The sequence below is a fragment of the Erpetoichthys calabaricus genome, chromosome 11 (genome assembly GCF_900747795.2).
Source record: "Erpetoichthys calabaricus chromosome 11, fErpCal1.3, whole genome shotgun sequence".
NCBI lineage: Eukaryota > Metazoa > Chordata > Cladistia > Polypteriformes > Polypteridae > Erpetoichthys > Erpetoichthys calabaricus.
In genome coordinates, this window is record NC_041404.2 from 138,090,192 (window position 1) to 138,112,720 (window position 22,529).

At 41.9% G+C, this 22,529-nt stretch overlaps 1 protein-coding gene across 1 annotated transcript in view; it reads right to left on the minus strand.

Annotated features, from left to right (window-relative positions):
• The window catches only part of smg1 (SMG1 nonsense mediated mRNA decay associated PI3K related kinase), a 167,618-nt gene that overhangs the window by 51,116 nt on the left and 93,973 nt on the right, over positions 1-22,529 (minus strand). The window contains 10 exon segments of the mRNA XM_051933950.1: positions 491-711; positions 839-1,000; positions 1,256-1,442; positions 5,818-6,039; positions 6,167-6,305; positions 12,192-12,336; positions 12,810-13,079; positions 13,242-13,490; positions 17,264-17,384; positions 19,886-20,045. Coding sequence (XP_051789910.1) covers positions 491-711; positions 839-1,000; positions 1,256-1,442; positions 5,818-6,039; positions 6,167-6,305; positions 12,192-12,336; positions 12,810-13,079; positions 13,242-13,490; positions 17,264-17,384; positions 19,886-20,045 — 1,876 coding nt within the window.

A 22,529-nucleotide genomic window follows, 5' to 3' on the forward strand; every position in this document is an offset into this window, starting at 1 on the left:
AAAAAACAGGTCACTCATTAAGGGTTAGAATGAAAACCTACAGCCACAGTGGTCCTCCAAGACCGGAGTTGGCGACCCCTGGTCTAAAACACAAATGCTTTGCCTCTTCCATTAATTTTTTTTAAGCATAACCAGCTTGTAGTTTCTGAAGTAACATAAGAGAACACAGAAACTGCTTTCTTAATTAAGAAGTCTGATTAAAAAAAGAAATTGGTTAGGAAGAAAACCAGCAGCCACAGTGGGACCCCCCCCAGGACTGAAGCTGAAATACGCTGCCTTAGAAAATAAGTTGTTAAGCAGCTCTCACAGCTACCTGGTAAATTTTACAAGCAGTTTCTTGGGACATTCAGAACATCCAAAGAAGAAAAAAAAAATACATCACGAGTGTCATTAACTCTGATGATCCCCGCAGTTCCCCCTGTTCTCCCAAAGCCACAAGACCAAAATGCCAGCAGATAATTCAAGCAGTTGCATGAAGGATTCCGCTCACCTGCTGCACCATCGTGGGGTTGGCAGAAGACAGCTTGTCTACGATTTTGGTGTAACAGTCTTGCATCATAGCTTGGTCCTCCCTGTAGCCTGGCCCCAGATCCTCTTCTTTGCTGCTCTCCTGGGATGTGGGTGTACTACCGGCTTCACTCTCGCCTCCACACATTGCCTCTCCTTGGATGTTACTCAGTAGGGTGGGCAGAGCTGAGGGCAGTTTACCACCTGCAGAGAGGAAAATGTATGAACAAAACTCCTGACCTTTCTAGCTTCCAAGCAGAAAAGACACAGGTCGGATTGGCCAAAAAAAAATCTGTGAAAGTTAACCAAAACGTTTGCAACGCCTGTGTACCTGAGACTTGCAGCTCACCACCAAGGGATATGGAACCGACAATGGCAGGGTAGAGTAGAAGATGAGGGGAGTCCTGGGCTACACGACACAAAAGGCTACAAATACTCTGGCGGATATAAACTTCTGGGTGATTTAATCTTGAGAAAAGCTGTGGAATGATTCCTTATGGAGAAAAGAAAAAAACATTAGTGGGAGGACAATGAGAAAGCACCGCACCCTGCACTACAATTGGTTTAGCTGACTGATGCCTGCTATGTCAGTGGTCAGCTTAGCACAACACGTCAAACTTTCGTATCCCCACAAAAGGAATTCAATTGTCACTGAGCTAAAGAAGGTACTAGAACATAGTAGAATTCAAACCATGATACGTAACAGACGAATGGGTGCACAACAGGTGACATTACGTCCTGCCCTTACCTCTCCAGGGTGCAGTAGGAGTCGATGCCAATCCCAGCTCCAGGCCTTCTCTCAGCTCTCCTGCATGCTTTACTAGCAGACGCAGCAAGCGCAGGGTGGCCATTACAATCACATCATCATGGCTCTGTTTGCCACTGCCCTCCTCTTGACAGAGCAACAGCTTTGGGTCATCCTCATCCATTGGAAGCTGTGGAAAAAGACATCTGATTATAATAAGGAGAAAACAACATTCAAATGCCTTGTTTATTAAGCACGGTATGGATTGTAATTCTGGTTGAAATTGATGCCACTGATGCCAGAGAGAAACCTTACAAATTCAGAATTGACGTGAGAAATTAAAAACAGTTCACTGTGTGTGAAAGAGAGTTAGAGAGAGTGTCGTAGAGACTGGTAAGAGTGCTATGACATGAATCACTGGGGCGGTCACACTACGCAACTGACACATGCAAAAGATGACCTAGAGCAGGGATGGCGAACTCCAGGCCTGGAGTGCCACAGTGGCTGCAGGTTTTCATTCTAACCCTTTTCCTAATCAGTGACCAGTTGTAGTGTAATTAATTTTCCCCCCATCACTTTAACAGCCCTGTTAGAAGAGCACAGCCCTCTAAATTGATTCTTTTCTTCATTAAATGACAGCCAAGTAAAAATGAGATGTGAAACAAGCTAACAGACGACCAGCTAAACTGGGGCTTCAAACTTCAACCAATTTCACTCCAATCACTTTCTTAATGAGAAGCCAATTCTTGCTGTTAATTAAACCTGTTATTAATTCCATGGCTTGTTGCTGCTCTCATTCTGCCACAGCACACATTTCGAAAACTGCTGTTCTTCTGTTCTAAGAGCACCATCAAAATGTTTTGGTGACCTGAGAGATCAACCTTACGGAGACCATCACCTCTCTTTAATTTCAGATATTGTGTGATGGGCACAGGGGAGCTGGTCAGGTGGGGGCTTGTTTTGTGTTTCATTATTGTTTGGCTGCTAATTAAAGAAAAAGAAACAACTACGGGACCTGAGTCAAGTTAATTTAAAGAAGTAATCAGCAGCAAAAACTCGTCACTAATTAAGATGATGGTAAGAATGAAAACCTGCAGCCACTGCGGCACTCGAGGCCTGGAGTTCGCCACCCCTGACCTAAAGAGATCTTTCCAGGAGGAGGTGAGGAGTATCAGGAACACTAAAGGTGAGACAGGAAGCACTGACAGTGAAAAAGCAAATGCTTTGAACTTGCATAATGTGTGAAGAAGCTGAACTTCCCAAAGGTAACAGGGACTGAGGATGTATTAGTCATTTGGAAATTGAAGATTGGAGAAGTTCTGCTTATGTTAAATAGGCTGAAATGTAACAAATCAACAGGACCACACAACTTTCATCCTTTAGTGCTTAAGGAATTTAGTGAGCGCAGGTAGAAACACTTGCCACATATTTTTTTGAACATCTCTGCACACTGGGAAAATTCCTAAAGACTGGAGGCTAACAAATATCCTGTTATGTAAAGGCAGCAATTGGGCTGATCCAACTAACAACTATCAGCCGGTAAACCCAACGCACATCATAAGTAAAGAAGGTATTATTAATGTGAAGACTGAGCAGCACATCACAACAACAGGAGATTTAATGTGCATTCACCATGGGTTAAGACAAGGAAGGTACTAATGTACTAGAAATTCTAAGAAGCAGCAATAAATGCAAGTGATGAGAGGTGCATAGGATATTATGTTGATTTTTAGAAGGTTTTAGATAAAGTAAAACATGGGATGTTAGTGTTCAAACTAAAAGAAGCAGGAATTCAAGATGCAATGTCTACGTAAGGTGCAAAATTGGCTCAAACAAGAAGGAAAGGACTATGGTGTGGGAAACTTTTTCACAAATAGGAGATGTTACAAGTGGTGTCCTTTAGGAGTTAGTGCTGGGGCCATTGCTCATATATATTTTATATATATTATATATATATATACACATACATATACATACACACAAACATTTATATACACATACATATAAATACACACACACATATATTATACTGTATGTATAAGGGCATATAATGTAGAATCCATAAAATTATAAGTAAAGGTGAAGTATTACATGTAGAATGTAGAAATGCGAGATCTGAATACACAATGTGATGTTTGAAACTCCTTACGAGAAGTATCCGGGCGTCATAATGAAGTGATCACGATCTACAGCAAGACAGCATGACAGAAACAATGAAAAAGGCAAACAGGATGTTAGGTAATATAGCGTCCCTGATGTCTGGAGTACAAGTCAAGGGCAGGTTACACTTAAGTTATATGATGTACTAGCGAGACCTCACAGTTTTGGACTCCATATTAGAAAAAAGACACAGCGGAGCTAGAGAAAGTCCACAGAAGAGTGAGCAGGCTGATTCTGGGACTGACAGGTATGAGTTATGAGTACATATTAAAGAAGTTTAAGCAAACATAAGAGGTGGCAAGTGTTTAAAAATGATGAAAGGATGTAGTACAGTTGTTGCTTTGAAATAATAATAATTCTTTACATTTATATAGCGCTTTTCTCACTACTCAAAGCGTTCTCCACACAGGGAGGACCCGGGAAGCAAACCCACAATCTCCTTACTGTAAAGCAGCAGCAGCACTACCACTGCGCCACCTGTGTGTCGATAAATAAAGTCTGCAACAAGAACATGGGGACACAGTTGGATATTTGTTAATGGTAGATTTTGCAGAGATGTTGGAATGTTTTTCCTTCATGCAAAGAACCACAGACACATGAAACTAATTACCAAGTAGTGTGGTGGAGACAGCAGGACCTTTAGGGACCTTAAAATCTCAACTTGATGTTATTTTGAACTCTAGATCACAGGTGTCAAAACTCTAGTCCTGGAGGGCCGCAGTGGCTGCAGATTTTCATTCTAACCATCTTCTTCATTAGTGACCAGTTTTTTGCTGCTAATTAACTTTTGCCTTCATTTTAATTAACTTCACTCAGGCCCCTTTGTTGTTTCTTTTTCCTTAATTAGCAGTAAAACAATAAGACACAAAACGAGCTGCCCACACGACCAGCTATCCACAATATCTGAAAATAAAGAAAGGTGAAGGTCTCAGTAAGGCTGATCTCTCAAATCACCAAAACATTTTGACGGTGTTCTTAGAAAAAACAGAAAATCAACAATTTTGGAAATGTCTGCTGTGGCAGAATGAGAGCAGCAACAAGCCATGGAATTAAAGAAAGTTTAATTAATAGCAAGAATCAGCTTCTCATTAAGATACTTGTTGGTGTTTGAAGACCCAATTTAGCTGGTCATCTGTTGGCTCGTTTCACATCTCATTTCTGTTTAATTTCTTCATTAAAAGACAGCCAATCAATTCAGAGCACTAAATCCTTAAAATCAGGGCTATTAAAACAAAGGGCAAATGAGTTAATTAGCAGTGAAAAGGGTGAGAATGAAAACCTGCAGCCACTGTGGCCCACCAGGCCCGGAGTTAGACACCCCTGATCTAGATGAAGAGGATGGTGAGGAAGAAAAAAAACCATTAACTGTAATGATTATAAGTATTTAACTCACAAATACCAAGGACAGTATTTTGTATTAATCATTCTGCAGAGAGCTATATGATTTATTATTTCTATGATTTGTTTTTCATATATGTAGAAAAAGAATTAAGCTTGTGCACAGTTTAAGGGACTAATTAGTATTCTTTTATGAGAAAATGCTGATCTCTTGATACTAATAGAACACCCTGTGATATTATAAATCAATGTGATAATTTTCTGAATTCTTACTTAAAACTATAAGAAACATGTCCCTTATGGATTAATAAATAAGCATTTATTAATCTAACCAGACAAAATCGAATTAAGATATTAAAGCTATGAGAATGTAATTTCTTTATAACTAAATGTGCTGAACTATAAGAAACTGCTTTAAACTGGTCTTGTGTGTGTGCGCTGATAAGGGCATATCTTTAGGAATGTGAGTGCCCTGGTAACTCTTCATTTTGGTAAGAAACTCTGTGCACTCCTGCATGTAATAAATCAGGATGTAACCGTAACTTACAGCAATCTATGTATGACCTCAAAATGAACTGTCATGTTTTTTTCTCTTTGGCTAATGAATAAGCTAGGGAATATAAAGAAAGGAATTTTTTCTTTTAAGAGACTGTCTGTTCTGACCAGTCAGTGGCACTGAGATAAGGGGGGGGGGGGGGGGGCGCTCCAGTCTCTTCGGAGGCATGGGGGTTGCAGTCTCTTTAACTCACCAAGAAATTGTTTTTTATTTTACATTGGTGCTTGTTTCCCGTTGTTTTCGACTTAAGCGTTCACAATGGTAAGCTCAATTGTAATGCGCACATGGTACGACTGTCTACAGCTTGATGTGATATTCATAAGATTATGTAAAGTATATGACCAGACAACCATCAGAAAATGTGCGTAGTATAATGATGGCTTTAAACTGGTCACACACTGTAGTTGTCTGATAATATGACCAGGGCCAAAGCGACATCATGGTACACACATTTTATCTGACAGCATACAATTGGCTAAATTCCTGCCATTAAATGTCACGTTACACTTACCTGGCCAGCATTGAGCTTTAGGAAGGTGAAGTAGGCCTGACATGAAACCCTATAAAGGCTGAAGATACGATCAACTACTTTACGCCAGACTTTAATAAGCCCTTCTGTGACCTGGTCATCTGCTTCAGAAAGCCAGGGGCAGCAGCCAAGGAGCTGCCGCCAAATAACATCCACCATGTCGTCCTCATCACTCTCTTCATTCTGTAAGGCCATGTCTTCATCCTTGATATATGGAAAGAAAGACCAGTTTAATTGAGTTCCTGAAGGAAGTTCACACAATTAACGCAGGCTTTATAACAGAGACAGGGAAACACCCAATCGATGTGTGGATGATGAAGCCACTCTTTACCTGAATACCAGCAGGACGACACATAGCCTGCCCCAGGATGCTATAAATCGCTTCCTTATCCTTTTCAGGGGTACCAATGGGAAGCAGCTTCTCCACTTGTTCCTTTTCTTCAGCAAGTAGTGCCACACCTTCACCCTGACTGGAAATCCAAGCAAAAAACACATTAAGTGAAATGTAATTTTAACCCAAAAGATTAGCAAAAATACAATTCGTCTTCCAAAGGAAGTGTGTATAAAAAACGAAGAGAGAGATGCAGATCAATCTGTAGACATGACGTGCTTAAGGAAAATCAACATCAGGCATAATATCGACACTTTGTAAGTTTGGATTTTACTATCTGTAAAAGAAGCCCGGACACAGACTTAGACACGGCAACAGCCAGATGTCCAAAACACATTTTTATTCAGTTCTTCCTTTTCCCAGCACAGTGCATCAAACAGTACTTCAACTCACAGTCTCCTGCCGCCTCTACTCCTCCACTAGACTCCAGCTCTCTGAATGGAGTGAGGTGGCTCCTTTTATAGAGCACCCAGAAGTGCTCCAGGAGCTTCCCGATTAACCTGCGGCAGCACTTCCGGGTGTGGCAGATCTCGTTTCCGGAGCTGTCCAGGATAACCCTGGCGGTGGCCACAGACCACAACAGGTTAGAGCTTCTGAACCCCAAGCCCGTGACCCCGATGAGAGGGCAGCCCCCCTGAGTTGCAAGTCCCAGGGTATAAATTGCCCTTCTCCTGGTCCCCTGCTCCTCCAGGTCTACCGGGGTAGGGCATGATCCCCGGCCATCCATCACATATCATAAAGACAACAGGGCAAAACAGTGGCACACTGATTAGCACACCTGCCTGTTAGCTAGACCTAGGCAGCATCCTGGAACTGAATTCCACTCGGGTCACCTTCTATGTAGATTTGGCAATTCTTAACTGTAAGGCGTGTGTTTGTACATAATTGCATGATGAATCTTGTGAAGAACTCGCATACCGTCCAGGTGCAATTTCTTTGAGACCAAAAGTTACCCAAATAAACAAAAATTCAATGCCTTAGACAGCTGAACTGCATTAAGACCTTCTGAAGCTTGCTTATCTAAAGACCACAATCATAGGTCGATTACACTGATCTACAAAAAAATATCTTTTGTTTGCTTCTGGGAACTTCAGAGCATCTCTTTATTAAGTTTTTTACACCGATTTCATAGAACTAAGCCAGCACGTCAGGTTTTTGAAATACACATCATTGACGTTTTGACACTTTTGAATATCAATATATCAACACGATATCTGGAGTTTGGACTCTGTCCCACCAAAATTGTTTTGATGTGTTTATTCTGAAAACAAACCAGAAGACGATACCAGAGACACGTTAAAGTATTTTTATGTCAATTTATCTCAATATAAAAGTGAGGTCAGCGTGCCCAAATATGTTGGAGTCACTCGCTTTTGTGTTTGTACTGCACATCCGTCTCTCTTTGCAAGAACCAACAGCTGTCACCCATCATGCTCGGAGTGAATTTTTCCCAATATCAGTTTTCTGTCACCTTTATATCTTGATGAAATCGTTCCCCATGCTCATCTCTGACATCGCTTAGATTTGGTGGAAAAAAAGTCAAAATGAGAATGTAAAAAACATGTCTTCAGCTAATATACTTTCAGCATATTCTCCACAAGCTTGGCATTATTCTCTGCTCTGTGACCGTCAAGAAAATTCTGGACAACCTGCATGAACGAGGGTGCCGATTCAGTTGGCTTCAGTTTCCTTTTGAACTCCTCGTCAAGCATCAGTTCACGTATTTCAGGGACAACAAAAACACCTTCCTTAATTTTGGCTTCACTTTTCTAGAGACCAAACTTATTTCTTAAATGCTGAAACACATCGCCTGTACTGTCCAGTCACCCTAGTTGTCCAAGGCTTTGAACATCATAACTAAAAAAAATGGGACGTGCGGGACGAAAACGGTTTTCAGATTTGGAGTCAACAAGTGAAATTTGTTAAAGTATAGATGAAAGAATCCCAGTAGCAAAATGCTTGTTGACCAGTGTTATTACAAGGTAAAACATCCGTCCTTTTGCAACTGAAGAATTCAGGATGTAAAACCGAGATAAATTTGTGTTTTTCACTCAAGAACAGGGTTGGGAGCGAGATCCTGCCCCAAGTGGAGGAGTTCAAGTATCTCAGGGTCTCGTTCACGAGTGAGGGAAGAATGGAGCGTGAGATCGACAGGCGGATCGGTGCGGCGTCCGCAGTGATGTGGGCTCTGTATCGGTCTGTCGTGGTGAAAAAGGAGCTGAGCCATAAGGCAAAGCTCTCAATTTACCGGTCGATCTATGTTCCTACCCTCACCTATGGTCATGAGCTATGGGTAGTGACCAAAAGAACGAGATCGTGAATACAAGCGGCTGAAATGAGTTTCCTCCGCAGGGTGTCTGGGCTTTCCCTTAAAGATAGGGTGAGAAGCTCAGTCATCCGGGAGGGGCTCAGAGTAGAGCCGCTGCTCCTCCGCATCGAGAGGAGTCAGATGAGGTGGCTCGGGCATCTGATCAGGATGCCTCCTGGATGCCTCCCTGGTGAGGTGTTCCGGGCACGTCCAACCGGGAGGAGGCCCTGGGGAAGACCCAGGACACGCTGGAGGGACTGTGTCTCCCGGCTGGCCTGGGAACATCTCGGGATTCTCCCGGAAGAGCTAGAAGAAGTGGCTGGAGAGAGGGAGGTCTAGGCATCTCTGCTCAAACTGCTACCCCCGCGACCCGACCTCGGATAAGCGGAAGAGGATGGATGGATGGATGGATGGATGGACTCAAGAACATCAGGTAAGATTTACAAAGGAGAAGATGCAGGCGGTGAGTGAAATAGTGTTAAGGCACAAGAGGCGAGTCTGTTGTACATAGTGGTGGGTGAATCAGCAACAAATACACAAGAGCAGCACACTTAAGTTTTTTATTTAGCTGCAGAGGACAAAATGGAATAAATGAATAGAAAGTGGGCATCTCGCTACCAACATGAGTCAAGGTGATTGTGAAAGAGTGAGACTTTGACAGGCAAGTGTCTTGCTTCGTCTTGGACCGAAAAACACAATACGATGAAGCAGCTTTAAATCGACGTGTCCTACAAGTGGTTGACCTGAAGTTGAATGCATGGAGGTTATCCTGAATGCTTCAGGTAAAATTCAGAAGATCATAAACATCTCGCAAAGTAGAATGCCTGACCTAATGAATTATTATGAAGGAAAAAAAAAAAGCTAAACTAAAAATACTGAAGTAGATCTACTGAACTCAACATAAGCAAATGTGGAACAACTCCTACAGAGTGGGTTAGACGCAAATAACTGAAATGTTACATTACCATGTGTGAAACAAATGCACTGCCATGTTTCCTTTTTTTATCAATAAATGAAACGACTTGAAATATTTACAAATGGATTACCATAGAAACAGGAAAATAAACCAGTTCTACTTGACTTTGTTCATTTTTACATAAATCCCCCCCTGCCATATGTGACAAAGTATTTATTAGTACTGCACATTAGTACCAACTGTAACAGGACAATAATAAGGGCGTTACAGTCACTTTTGCTGCGCTATTCTCAGTCTCCCAGTTGCCAGGCTCTTTCGGATGGCCCGTCACAAAAATCATACCAATCAAGCCTGACCAGGACAAAGAGGTCTAGCAAATGAGATTTGAATGGACTGGGGCACTGCATAATCATTGAGAGGGTTAACACTCATACCAGCTTAAGCATTTTTTCCACGCTAAAGATAGAAGCTGCCTGGGAAGAGGAAAGGAGGAAGGCGTAAGAGAAGGTTTATGGATGTGCAGATGATCGGTGTAACAGAACGATGACGAGGACAGAAAGATACGGAAGAAGATGATCCACTGTGGCGGCCCCTAACGGGAGTAGCCAAAAGAAAAAGAAGAAGAATACGTATGTGTTTCTCTTCACTATATACAATTAGTGGGGCTTTACCAAAAGTGCTGTTTTATGATTTTAGCATCACAGTGCGTGGCTAAACCGGAGAAAGCGTCCGCATGCTATAGGACAAAGTGGACGTTGCCCATTCTGCAAGGCTTCAGCGGTACACCAAGCCTGTTAAGAAAGCCATTCTAACAGGGATGCAGACATCCGGCTACACCTTTCCACAGGTGTGCATTCCAAAGTAAGTGAGTGAACTCATCGTACCAAGACCAGCCGCTACTTCATCTGATAACCAATTGTGCAAATCAAAGTTCAGCTGACTTCTTTGCAGTGGCCAGAAGGCACAAAATGGACTCAAGTAAGAACAAAGACACATAATAATTCAAGGAATGACAACTACGATGGGTAAAATAACTTGCCTATGAGAGGGCAATGATCTTACAAAAGGAAGTGACTTTAATCCAATCACAAGAGGTTAGAATTCCTACTTAAAAACTAACTGCACCCAGATATTCTCTGGACACGCTCGCTTATCTTCAAGGAACTGTGAGAGGAACACTAACCTGAACTCTGTGGAGACTCTCTCTGGGGTACTCTGCCTCAGGTGTGAACTGAACAAAGATCAGAAAGTCAATGAGCCGTGGCCTCTTTGGGGAGCAGAAAGCTCCGACAATTTCTGTCCCAGAAAGCCGAGATCCAGTCTACCAGACCAAGTCCCTGTGGCAGCAGTTTGAGAAAGCTGAGAAACAGATGTCACTTTAACAAAGGACCTTCCACATTTAGAGCTCTTGGCCCAGAACGAGTAATGCTTTTCACTATGAAGTTGCAGACAACACGGCAAAGGAGCTAAATGAGGAAAACACTGCACATCATGGACAAAGGATCATGTAGCAAAGAGAAAGAGGGCACTCCAACACAGGGGGAATCCTCCACTTGAATAATTCGGGAGCAGCAACAAAATAACTTCACCCAACATCGGACCTCATCTTTAAAGACTTGGTATTATAAAACTATTTATCTCTGGCAAATAAATTAGAACTCTAAATAATCAGAAACGGCCATCCTGTCTTATATACATCACTGGATATTAGCAGTCATCAGAGTTCTATAATCGTTGTGTTTATCAATTTTTATATTCTGTTTCTTAAAATGGATGTACTTCAGTTACATTGATGCAAGTCTAATGGCCGGAAACCCACCTCCTACAACAGAAAAGGGCGAGGTAAATAAAGTAGGAGCCTTCACCGAATTATTAAATTAACTACCAGCACAGGAAAAAGCACCACAGACAATTAACCAAGTTAATTTTCTCCTCCTTCCCTGCAGTGCTTTAAGGGACGGGACCAATTACTTCAGACACTGTTGACGAACCTTCGAGGAGCTTTACCATATGCGAGATATTTTGTCACACAAGATCCAAAAACAGCATGGACTTTTATCTTCACTGCTACTATAGTATTCTTGGTGATTAATAATAATAATAATAATTCATTACATTTATATAGCGCTTTTCTCAGTACTCAAAGCGCTATCCACACAGAGAGGAACCGGGAAGCAAACCCACAACCTTCCACAGTCTCCTTACTGCAATTGTCCAGAGGCAGCATTTACCAAGTTTGCCTCATGCAAATGTTTAATCTGCTCACAACAGAACTGATGTTGCGAATATTTAGCGAACTCACTTTTTTTTTTTATTTAAACCTTTTAATGAAAGGACTTCAAAATGTTTTGATGTAGGGATATGCAGAACATGGAGACATAGTTAAAAGGATTGGTTGTAGGGAAAGTGAATGATTAATCACCTACTAAAATACTGCGTTAGAGGTGTAAGAATCTGAGCTGCTCTTCTAACGAGTGCTCATGGAGATGTACATGACTGTTCCCTACTATATGAGCCGTGTCTTAAAAACCGGCTACAACTGCTTGTCACGGGGAGCAATAATAAGAAAGTCAAATCCCCCTTAAAATTATACTTTCATTCTAAGTTTGTGTAATGGGCATTTTGCTTCAAATGGCGTGTCATTATTTATCCAACAAGTACCAGGAGGAAACACTGCATATCATTAAAGATATCCACATAATGAGAGAACTGTAAAATGGATAAAAAAAAAAAGTACCTACCTGGCATTATCTACCACTTTCCGACCCCATCTGTAAGCCCAACTGGCAAGAGATGCCCATGACTTGGCAACATCAGGGGCCTGTACAGCAGACAGCTTGTAGAGCTGACCAAGGACATAGTCTGGCTCCCATACTCCAACACAAACTGCCAGGAGGAAAAGAAGAGTCTTAGTCCAAAGTGCTCATCCACCACAGACGAACTTAGTAAAATCTCCACTGTAATCACATAATAATTCTTTGCATTTAGATAGCGCTTTTCTCACTACTCAAAGCGCTTGCTCAAGGGCCCAACAGAGCAGAGTCCCTCCTGGCATTTACAAGATTCGAACCGGCAACCTTCCAATTGTCAGTGCAGATCCCTTGCCTCACAGCCACCACTCCACCACTGTGACTTATCGCTATTAAGGCCGCATTTACAACTGAAACAAAGTCTGTGTACCCAAACATTTAATTCCGGTCAAAACTGTCCGAAACCAGTTCACACACAAAGAAAATACAAACCTAATGTTCACACATAAAGAGAAAACAGACAGGACACATACAGAGACACACAAATACATACGATTTAATTTGGTTTTCCAGATAGGTGTTTTTTTTTGTTCGCACACATTTTCTCACCTGTGGCTTCTGGTGTTAATTTCACAAAAGATGGCTCTCCAGCTTCAAGCTCCAGCATGGCAGCGATATTTTTAGCCAAATTTGTGCATCCGGGTGAGGAGGAGGCTTTTTTCACCACCTGCTTCAGTTGCGGAGTGAGTTCCTTCCAGTCCGCTAAGAGCCACTTGCACAGTGTAAGAATGGAGCGCGAGGCTGCCAGCTCACACTTGCCCGCCCGACAGTAGGACAGAGCACAGGAGCTAAGCATTTCCATGGCGGCACTTGTCTGACCTGCAAATCAATGTGTTAGTAAGGAAGGGCACTTTTACAGACATAATAACTGACTGGCAATTGCTGAAGAAATAGTGGAGCTGGTTCTAGTCAGCAAAAAAGATTACACCAAATGCCTCATTTCAAGCCCCACCACCCAATGCCACCTTCTTCACTACTTACCTGCTGTGTAGAGCAATTTTGTTTTCTCGATTTCCAGCTCGGGACCCCACTCCTCGCCTACTGTGCCCCGTAGTGACAAACACTTAAAGAGATGCACCAGGTCTTGCTCAGCTGCACCCAGGCCTGTTGGTTCTTTACTGCACTGAGCCAGCAGGCGAGTAGCTAGGGCAACATTGCCTTGCTTCCTGGCAATTTTCATTGCTGTCAGAGAGAGTTCCATCAGGTGGGAGCTAATGGGAGCCTTGGTATCTGTTGAGACAGACATTAGTTACACAAAGCTCACACTAAGATTACATGCTCTGCACAGATCTCAAAGTTATCACCTTTTCTAACTGGTCAATTTCATTAACTTGTCCGAGACTCTTATGTCTGAAAAACCTCTCAATGTGGTTTTATTTTCAGAAACTACCTCACTCTTACAGTACAAGCGATTCAGAAATCTGCACCAAAAAAATGCACCCACCAACTCAATCTTATCCACAGTCAATGGGTGCTTGCAGTTAAAGCAATGGGTACCAAACTGGATGGGATAACCATGTAAAGTCAAAGAGAACACATACTAAGAGCTTGTTTTTAGAATATACCCTGAAAGGTGCAGGGGGAGAAAATGCACGTCTTCTGATTAATTTAAGGTGTACAGACATGTGGATAAAGGAGGATTAGATGTTGAGCATCATGTTGGTGATTTGAAGGCCATACTGCTCCAGAGTCACACCCATCTGAAACTGGTTTGACTGCTCTCAGTTGACAAAGAATTCAATCAATTATTAAAGGTGAGCACATTAGCACGTCTGTAAAAATTTAATTAAAATTCAATGAGATAACTTGGATTTAGTAAACAGTTACACCAATCTCAATGGCATTCAGAGAAAATAGCCTCATAAATGCTTTTCTTTTTCTTTTAAATATGCTCATGGTTTATAAAGCCTTAAATAATCTGCTCCATCTCATACTTGTATTTCAGAATGCCTCTCACCTTACACTCCAAATCGTAAGCTTAGGTCTTCAAATGAGGGTCTGCTTAGAATTTCAGGAGCTAAACTTAAAAGTAGTGCGAAGCGGGCAGCCTTCTGATATTATGCACCTAAAATCTGGAATAGCTGACCGACAGAAATTCTCCAAGCTAATATGGTGGAGCACTTTAAAAAACTGATAAAACCCCAATATTTTAACATGGCTTTCTTATCACTTCATTTTATTGCTAACCTTGACATTCTGTATATGCATTCAGTTATTTTTATCATGGCTCTGCAATCCGTATTAACTCCTACTTTCTCTGCTGTTCTTTTTCCGGTTTTCTGTGGTGGCGATCTGCACCACCACCACCTGATCAGGGCATCATGCAGCCCCTTCATTGATGGACTGAAGGCCAGACATCTACATCGGTGTTTCCTAACCTCGGTCCTGGGGGCACACTGCGGCTGCAGGTTTTTGTTCCAACCAGCTTCTGTTTTTAATTGGACTCCTGGGCTAATTAAGTGATGTGTTCTTTCCAGAGTTCTGTGTTTTGGGAACAATATAGAAATTGGAAAACTAAGTTTGGTGAAATTTATATATATATTATAAATCCTGCAGAGAAACAGTAGGGCGTTGAGATGTGATCTTCATGTTAAGATCACGGAAGACACTTGAAAGACCTGCGAGACTAAAGAGATTGGCCACGGATCGTCTCGCGGGGACCTTAAACATGAGACTTTGTGCCAAGAGACTGACACAGGACCGTCTTGCGATGACGTAGAACATGAGATTCTTGCAAGACACGCCCTACTTACAACCAAATAAGAGCACGGGCAGCAACACACTCAGTCGTGTTTTGGCTTTGAGCACACACAGATCCAGGGCTCTCAGCACGTATAAGGACAATACGTTATAAATGAAACAGACGACTAAGCAAAGAAGAAAGCAGCGTGGAGTAAAGAGACTCAAAAGCGCTGGAGAGACAAAAGAAAAAGAATAATCTAGGTGCAAATTCAGAAAATAAGGAAAGTAATTATCAGCCCGGAACAAGTGAATTAAAAAAAAAAAAAAAAAAAAAAAAAAAAGCACGTCCAATCTGGACATTGCCGCTATACACATGCAGAGCAGGTTAGAGATTATGAAAGCAGTGGAATTCGAAAGGCTCCAAAAAAAGTGCGATACACATGTGGGAAAAGTTAAAGAATATGAAAGTAGTAAAATTAGAAAGTATAAAAAAAAGAAAGTAAGGATCGCAGTAGCGCAAACAAACGGAAATTACTTGAAAAAGGGACATTAATCACCACGGACCAGGTGTCATTGAAACAAAAGCAGGATAAAGTGAGGTCAGACATAAAGAGATAAAAAGAGTAGAAAACAAAGTAAAACGTCACCAGGTGTCATTGAAACAAAAGCAGGATAAAGTGAGGTCAGAAATAAGAGATAGAGAGTACAAAACAAAGTAAAACGTCATAAAGAGGTTAAAAAACAAGGGGGCCAAACACATGCAGAGCAGGTTAGAGATAATGACAACTGGAATTCAAAAACCTCTAAAAAAAAAAAAAAAACGTAGGACAAAAAAACGTAAAAACCACATGCAGAGCAAGATACAGAATATGAAAGCAGAAAAAAATGACAGTGTCAAAACAAAGAAACATCACATTAGCGCAGAGAAAGAGAAATTATTACTCTGAGAAATAACATAAAGGCGAATAGAGATTGAATATATGGACATAGGTGATATGTCAGAAGTATGTAAATATTTTAAGGCTTTGAAGTTTAAGTCAAGAGAATTTCAAAAATGGAGTTTACTTCACATGCATTTATTTAATTAATTAACTGCTGATGATGTCGATCGTTTTGTCTGTGCTGAAATTCCAAACAGAGAAACCTATCCTGAATTATGGTACAAAGTCATTAAACACACGTCTCATGGGCCTCATTAAAAAGATTCAGCACGTTGGGACTCGAAAGATTCCAAATATTGTTTTTACAGAAGTTCAGAAATAAAAATGAAGCTAATGAAATAGCAACAATTCAAAGAAAAAAAAAAAAATCTTAAAAGTGTGTATGTGGAAAACCAAACACGGGGGTTGGCGAGTGAAGCAAACAGGGGGCGCAGCCCCCTACTCTATAAATATATATATTAAAATGTACCAAGCAGTTATATGGGAATAATGTATTTTTTCTTTTTAACAATATTTTCATCTTGATTTTAATTCTGCTTTTCCAGGTGTTCTAATTGTTTAATTAATCCATTATTTACTAATTAGTGGGTCTGATGCTAAAGTACTTGCAGCCTTTGATTATTCCGTGTTGTTTGCCAGTGTGTCTGCTCTCCTCGTTTTTAATTGTCATTAATAAGATACAAACGAAGGGGAAAAACTGCACAGAGAAAGGGCAAAATAGAATGAAATCAACAAAAGAGAGTTAAAGCATTTCAATCGATAGCAAAAGCAGAAATATTTCTAAATGTCTTATAAATATAAAAATCATGCTGCTGTGCTTTTCTGAATGTAGAATAAAAGAAAAATACCAGCTAATTAAATGAGCTCAGTGTGATCAGGTGTTGTCACTGATTAGGAATCTGGTTGGAACAAAAACCTGCAGCCACAGGGGGTCCCCAGAACCGAGGTTGGGAAACACTGGTCTATGGGACCATCATCATCTAATTCTTCCATGTGAAGCCTGAAAACCATGAGGACTGATTGAGATCATTGATGTTAGGTAGAATGCCCAGTGGGTGCTGGGTGGTCTCGTGGCCTTGGAACCCCTGCAGATTTTTTTTTCTCCAGCCCACTGGTGTTTTTTTTTTTTTTCTGTCCTCCTGGCCATCGGACCTTATTTATTCTTTGTTACTTAGTATTGCCCAGTCTTATTTGAATATTTTTCTTTTTTCATATTGTAAAGCACTTTGAGTTATATAATTTGTATGAAAACGTACTATAGAAATAAATGTTGTTGTTAAATATGGTTACAACATCCATCAACTGAACAAACCATCATTTTAAACAAGACACAATCCCCGATGCTCAGGGTACGGACATTCCGATACTGTGCCAACTTACCTGCAAGTTTTGCAGCCAGCAGCCCTTGGAAGATGGTGTATCTTAACGCATGCAGCCATGGCTGAGCATCCCGCTGCTTGCACAAGGATAACGCCTGACTGTAGAGAGGAATTAGGGAATCCTGCGGGAAAGAGACAAGCACTTCAGTGGGCCAGAACAGGCGGATGCAGGGGTGCAAATATCCTCGTTTTGTTCTTCCACCAGATGCTTCATCCTGCTCATAGCCTCGAACAAAGGCAGCTTTTATTGTTTGTCTTAGTTTTCAACTAAGCAGCCACTGCCAATAAGGCACACGTGTAGATATGCATGCAAAACACCTCTAAACACTGAAATAAGGAGATTAAAAAAATTATCCAATAACTAATTAATTTCTTAAAGGAGATTACATTTTTCCTTCAAGATGGTAAGTAGAAAGCAATTTAAACAAGCAGGGCCATTAATGTGGAACAAAATGAGACAGGTGGATGAAACAGATGATACGTTGAGGAAACAGCTGGGAGAGACCACATGCTGCTTATCGGGGTTTACCGCTGTGACTACGATCAACTCTCTGTATCTGAGACGCATTAAACATTTTATGGATTAAAAAAACAACGCAATCTCAATTAGAGTAAAGACAAAAACTATTTGCCCAGTACCAGACCATCCTCTACTTTGGAAAGTTTCAGATCTTTGGGCAAAATATGACAAAGGTTAAGCTAAACAAAGATCACCCTTTGTAAATTACTGCTTAACTCTTTCAGGACGGATGTCGACTTTTGGTCGGTTTTGGTTGGGTTGAGGGCGCATGTCTACAAAAGTCGACATCATGGGGTAGAGGGTGACAATCAGCTGTTAATAGCGATAAAACTCACTGTTATGTCATAGGCATTCCCTCTCTGCTTAGAGGTATGTAGTGAGAAAAGCGCTATATAAATACAAAAAATTTAAAAAAATAATAATTACAAGCAGTTCACATATGCAAATCTACCAACAAGTCGGAATTAACTCTTAAAAGGCAGATGTCGACTTTTGTCGAAATTCAGGGGTAGAGAATCGTAATCACCCGGTTACGTCTTAGTTTGACTCTCTTTGCTAGAAGGAGTTAGCTTTTGTTGATTTGACCCCGACTCCCTGTGCGTTCACGAGTAGCGATGAGCAAAAAATCTCTAGCATGACTGACTTCTGTTGAGATATCAATGCGAATGTGCAAAGCAAAATGCTCCACGGATGACATGTTGTGCGTTGTGGCTGAATCAGACCGACTTGTGGGACTTTTGTGGGATTTTGATGCAAGCGATCTGGAGATGGAGATCGAAGACTAAAGTGAGGCACCAGAATCAGCTGATCGTGGTGATGGAGACGTTTGTGTAGCTGATGTGCCTACAGCAACGTTCGCCTTGTAGGACTGCCACTTATGATGACAAGAGGAACAAACCAGATTCTGTTGCACTACGATTGCCACTGCCACCCACCTGCAATGAGAAGACGGCCATTAGCAGGCCCCCCCATGCATTCCTGCTTGCCGCTGCTGCCAGAGACACCAAACAGGTGCCAACAGGAGCCTCAGCAACAGACATTTTATGTTGATTTGTGTGTGGCACCATTGCTTTGTGTGCTTTTCAGATAACAGCTTTTTGTAAGAAATGTTCAGCCCTCATAGAGTTAAAGTAGTTCTGCAAGGTAGAGTGGGCTAAAATTCCTCAACAGTGATGTAAAAGATTGATATTACAAGGGGGAGTCAAGCTAAAGTTAGAAAATGGAACGAACCTTAATAAAACTGATGCTGTCATTCATTTCTCAATGTCGTCTCCAGCCTTCTCAATGCACTTGCGCCACCTGCCTGGATTCCAGCAGAAGGTTTCTTTTTTGTGTGCACCCGAGTTATTGTCAAACACTCCATGCCAAGGGGTACTAAAGACACCAGCGCGAGTTACTCTGACTAGCTGGAGACCAAAGTTGAAGCCTGCTGTTTGATCCAAGCGGTGGGGAACTGCTGTCTCAAGGAGTCCTTTTGCTGCCAGACAATGACCATCTGCCTGCCCACACACTGCTAAGAACACCAAGGCTTATCTGGAGAAACTGAAGTTTGAATTATTGCCACATATTCGCCAGATTTGGCACCGTGTGATTTCCACCTTTTTGGACTGCTTAAAAAAAAAACATCTGGGTGGTTGTCGATTCAAGACAGATGACGACATGAAGAAAGCGGTGCACGAGTGGCTGAGAGGTCGAGATGACAAAACCTTTTATTCTGCTGGAATCCGGGCAGGTGGTGCAAGTGCATTCAGAAGAAGGGTGGAGATGACATTGAGAAATGACATCAGAAAATGGAGCGAACCTTCAGAAAACTGATGGTTCGTTCCATTTTCTGATGAATCCCATTTTCTAACTTTAGCTTGACTCCCCCTCATAAATGAATTGCTAAATGTGCTGTAACCAAATACTGAAGCTACGGGAGCACTTATTTTTTCACATGGATGTTGAGCAACTTCCTTGATATGAATTTAAAAACTGTTGTGCTTATGTTAGCTCAACTGTTTGGACTGCCCAGCTCTCTTGTAACAATATTTGAATTTAACAAGCGCTTGTCTAAATTTTGTAGAGAAGAGGATGGCCATTTAAGGTTCTACATCATCTCACCTCAGAGTCCAGCTGGCTGTTGAGAGTACTCTCCAAGGAGTTGGCGCAGTGTAACTGCAGCATGTTGACGGTTGGAAGAGACCCCAACAGGGTGACCGTAGACAGCCTCAGAGGCCCCAGAGAGATGCGAGCCGTCTGCTTCAGATACTTCACTAGATTCCTAAAAGCAAACAACCATGCCATTAGGACATGAAAGATCAACACAAGCAACATTTGAAAAACGATGACATTACTGATAAAAGCATGTCTTTCACAGAGGTCAGATATTCAAATAGTATCCAGAATACAACAACAAAACCAGCATGTTGAAACTCAAGAGTTCAAAAGCTGCCGCACCATCGTATTACGAACAGTATGTATTTGATGACTCCGGTGCCCAGCATTTTTATGAGCTACAGACAAGCATACAAATCAAGAAAGAAGCAACAAAAATAAAACAGTAATTCACTTTAACTGTAAACTTAGGGATACTGAATGTGCTTGTGGAAATGAATGAGCAAAGGTTAAAATTTAAACTACTTGGACAAATAAAGTACCAATCTAAAAAAAAGAAGAAAAACAACAAGAAAATCTAGCCGTTCTTCTGGGCCAGACTAAAGTAACAACGCATTCCAAATTGTTTTGCTCATTTGGCACAACCATCCTGCTAAACTCAGAAAACGAATGAACCAAACATACAGTGGGTACCTGTGCACATCTGGCCAAAATAGCATTTGTGATGTTAGGTACTGTCATTGGACGAGATGACCTGGCTCACAATTGGCATACCAAAAGTGGTCAATAGGGTTGGGGTTTCTGTAGGCTACTCTAATTCTAATTCTGTAAGAATTCTGTTTCTGGACTTCTCTAGCACCTTCAACACCATCCAACGTCTGCTCCTTAGGGTCAAGCTGATAGAGATGGGAGTAGATTCATACCTGGTGGCATTGGTCGTAGACTATCTTAAAGACAGACCTCAATATGTGTGTCTCAGGAACTGCAAGTCTGACATTGTGGTCAGCAGCACAGGAGCGCCGCAGGGGACTGTACTTTCTCTGGTCCTGCTCAGCCTATATACATCGGACTTCCAATACAACTCGGAGTCCTGCCATGTGCAAGTATTCGCTGATGACACTGCTATCATGGGCTGCATCAGGAGTATAGGGACCTCATCAAGGACTTTGTTAAATGGTGCGACTCAAACCACCTACACCTGAACACCAGCAAAACCAAGGAGCTGGTGGTGGATTTTAGGAGGACCAGGCCCCTCATGGACCCCGTGATCATCAGAGGTGACTGTGTGCAGAGGGTGCAGACCTATAAATACCTGGGAGTGCAGCTGGATGATAAATTAGACTGGACTGCCAATACTGATGCTCTGTGTAAGAGAGGACAGAGCCGACTATACTTCATTAGAAGGCTGGCATCCTTCAACATCTGCAATAAGATGCTGCAGATGTTCTACCAGACGGTTGTGGTGAGCGCCCTCTTCTACGCGGTGGTGTGCTGGGGAGGCAGTATAAAGAAGAGGGACGCCTCACGCTTGGACAAACTGGTGAGGAAGGCAGGCTCTATTGTAGGCACAGTGCTGGACAGTTTGACATCCATGGCGGAGCAACGGGCGCTGAGCAGACTCCTGTCAATCATGGAGAATCCACTGCATCCACTGAACAGGATCATCTCCAGACAGAGGAGCAGCTTCAGCGACAGACTGCTGTCACCGTCCTGCTCCACTGACAGACTGAGAAGATCGTTCCTCTCCCACACTATGCGACTCTTAAATTCCACCCGGGGGGGGTAAACGTTAACATTATACAAAGTTATTGTCTGTCTGTATACCTGCATTGTTATCACTCTAATATTTTATCATATGCTGCTGCTGGAGTATGTGAATTTCCCCTTGGGATTAATAAAGTATCTATCTACTTTTCCCATGTGTTTATGGACCTGGTGTTCTGTGCACAAAAGGGGCACAGTCATGTCTTTCACAAACTGTTATCTAAAACATAACATTAAACAGTCCCTTCAATGGAAGCAATGGGCCTTGACAAGACTCTACCATTATATCTCTTCCACCAAACCATACAGTAGGCACTATACAGTCCAGAAGGTAGCGTTTTACTGGCATCCACCAAACCCAGATTTGTCTTACAGACTGGCAGATAGTGAAGTGTGAGTCATCACTACGGAGAACACATCTGCACTGTTCCAGATTCCAATGGCGGCATGCTTGGCACATTGTGATCTATTAGGCTCAGCCATGGAAACCTATTTCAAGCAGCTCTCGACGCCCACATCTTGTGCTGATATTGCTTTCAGAGCTATTTTGGAGCTCTGCTGTTAAGGGACGCAATAGAGGATAGGCAATTTATGTGCTGTGCACTTTGGGACTGCGGCAGCCCCGTTCTTCGTGTAAGCATAGTCTACCACTTCATGGTCGAGCTGTTATTATCCCTCAGTGCCACAACTTCATAAGAAGAGTACTTACAATTGAGCAGGGCAGATCTAGAAGAGCAGAAATTTCACGTACTGACTTGACAGGCATTCTATGACAGTGCCAAGTTTAAAGTCACTGAGCCCTTCAGTATGACCAAATGTCTGACAATGGAGACTGAATGACCTTATGTTTGATTTTATGCAAAGGGTGTGACAGGACACCCGACCT